Consider the following 1,728-nt stretch of genomic DNA (forward strand, 5'->3'; position numbering starts at 1 on the left):
TGATCATTGACAGTTAAGGAGTAAAGTGCTGTATAGTACTAGTGATCCTTGTCTTCTCTTCATTATCATGTACTTTAGGTAAATCATCCTGATCACCACCCCACACATACAGCGAATCATCTACTGATACAGTGCGGTGAGTTGCTCTTCCATTCAGTTGATCTAGTATGACAAAAAATCACTGGGGTGGTAAAAAGACTAAAGTACTTACAAGATAGCCCATCGGCACTGTCTTGATTTGCACCATAGCTTGCACTTCTCCTCCACCGGAGAAGATTAGCCATGTTACGACGCCACAAGCGCCAGCTTGGGCTCAAAATATCACAGATAAAAATTTAATTTACTCCAGCAATTCTATGCAAAACAAACGATGAGAAAACAAGCTGCCCCACCCAACATTTTGAAAATTGCACTACGGGCGTGGCTCACTGCGTAGCAGCGCTCACTGCATAGCTCGCAAGTCAGCTCATGAATTTACTTACCATTAAATAGGTTCAATATCCTATTTCAAGTTTAGATATTATCTATGACAAGTTTTGAATTTCATAAATGAGTTCAAACATTTTGTTTATTGTACTGATATAATATGCTCTTCATTGAATTTCTGGTACTCCTCCTGCTTTCTCCTTCCTGTCTGTAGTTGCTGCTGATATTTCTTCTTGTATTCTTCATCATTCATACCATTGGTATCTAATGTATCACCTACTGTCCACTCTCTTTTATCGTTGAGAACTAATAAAGGATAGATACATGTATGTGAATTGTTATTATTATGATCATGGTTATGCAAACTATAATTATATCAGTACAAATGCACAAACCTAATTCAGTTAACATAGTAGAGTTAGGGTATGTGATAAGTGTCCCTGTTCTATCAACACATCCTCCAACAGTTATCATCCAGACACAATGAGGACTCATAATGAACACTGAGAGAGAATGACCATATCTCTCACTAACAGAGTGAGGTACATCTAACTGTTAATAGAAATAAACTAATAATTTAAATGTATCTCACCGTTACCTTTATCCAGGAATGTTGAGTGATGTTAAAGATCCAACAATCATCTAATATATCATCATCATCACCCTCCCCACCACTTATCACTAGCATAGGACAGTCTAATCTAGTTATAATAATAGCACCTGCATGATGGCATCTACCCACAGGCCATTGGTCTATTGCTTCAGGTTTCTTTATACACTGCCAGGTCTAATAAATGAAGAGTGCATGTACATTTAGATTCGGTACACATGATTTTAACATACCACAGTGCTGATTGATATCTCTAATATGTAAACACTGTCAGTAAAAGTATTCTCAGATTCATCATCAGTCTCTCGTCCACCAAACAGAACAGCTCTAGTGCTGTTGATCTTTTCAATGATGAAGTGACTAGCAGGTGGTATACACTGACCAATGATTGAAGGATTATTCCATTTTTCTACATTTAAAATCATTAACATAATTTCAAACAATAACAAAATTTTACTTGACGATATATTATACATTGAGTGCTCATTAGTATGCCATCTTCCACTAGGTAACTCAATATATTTATAATGAGGTAGTTGTACAGCTGGCTTAGATCCTCTTCCTCCTATCATTAGTAAATGGTGTACTCCATCATGTTCAAATGATATCATTCCACCACCACCTCTCCTCATGACTGGTCTAGTTGCATCAGTTGGTTCTAATTCTTTCCATTGAAGACTAACAGTATCCAG

At 36.9% G+C, this 1,728-nt stretch overlaps 1 protein-coding gene across 1 annotated transcript; it reads right to left on the bottom strand.

The window, feature by feature from the left end:
- Positions 1–568: 568 nt before the first annotated feature.
- On the bottom strand, positions 569–1,608 carry LOC109590738 (uncharacterized). Its single transcript, XM_020006617.1, has 5 exons — positions 1,494–1,608; positions 1,270–1,445; positions 1,025–1,213; positions 822–978; positions 569–732 (listed from the first exon to the last, which is right to left on the bottom strand). The coding sequence occupies exons 1-5, from the start codon at positions 1,606–1,608 to the stop codon at positions 569–571; spliced, it is 801 nt and encodes a 266-aa protein (XP_019862176.1).
- Between the last annotated feature and the right edge of the window lie 120 nt (positions 1,609–1,728).

Source organism: Amphimedon queenslandica, unplaced genomic scaffold (genome assembly GCF_000090795.2).
Source record: "Amphimedon queenslandica unplaced genomic scaffold, v1.1 AMPQUscaffold_9563, whole genome shotgun sequence".
Taxonomy (NCBI): Eukaryota; Metazoa; Porifera; class Demospongiae; order Haplosclerida; family Niphatidae; genus Amphimedon; species Amphimedon queenslandica.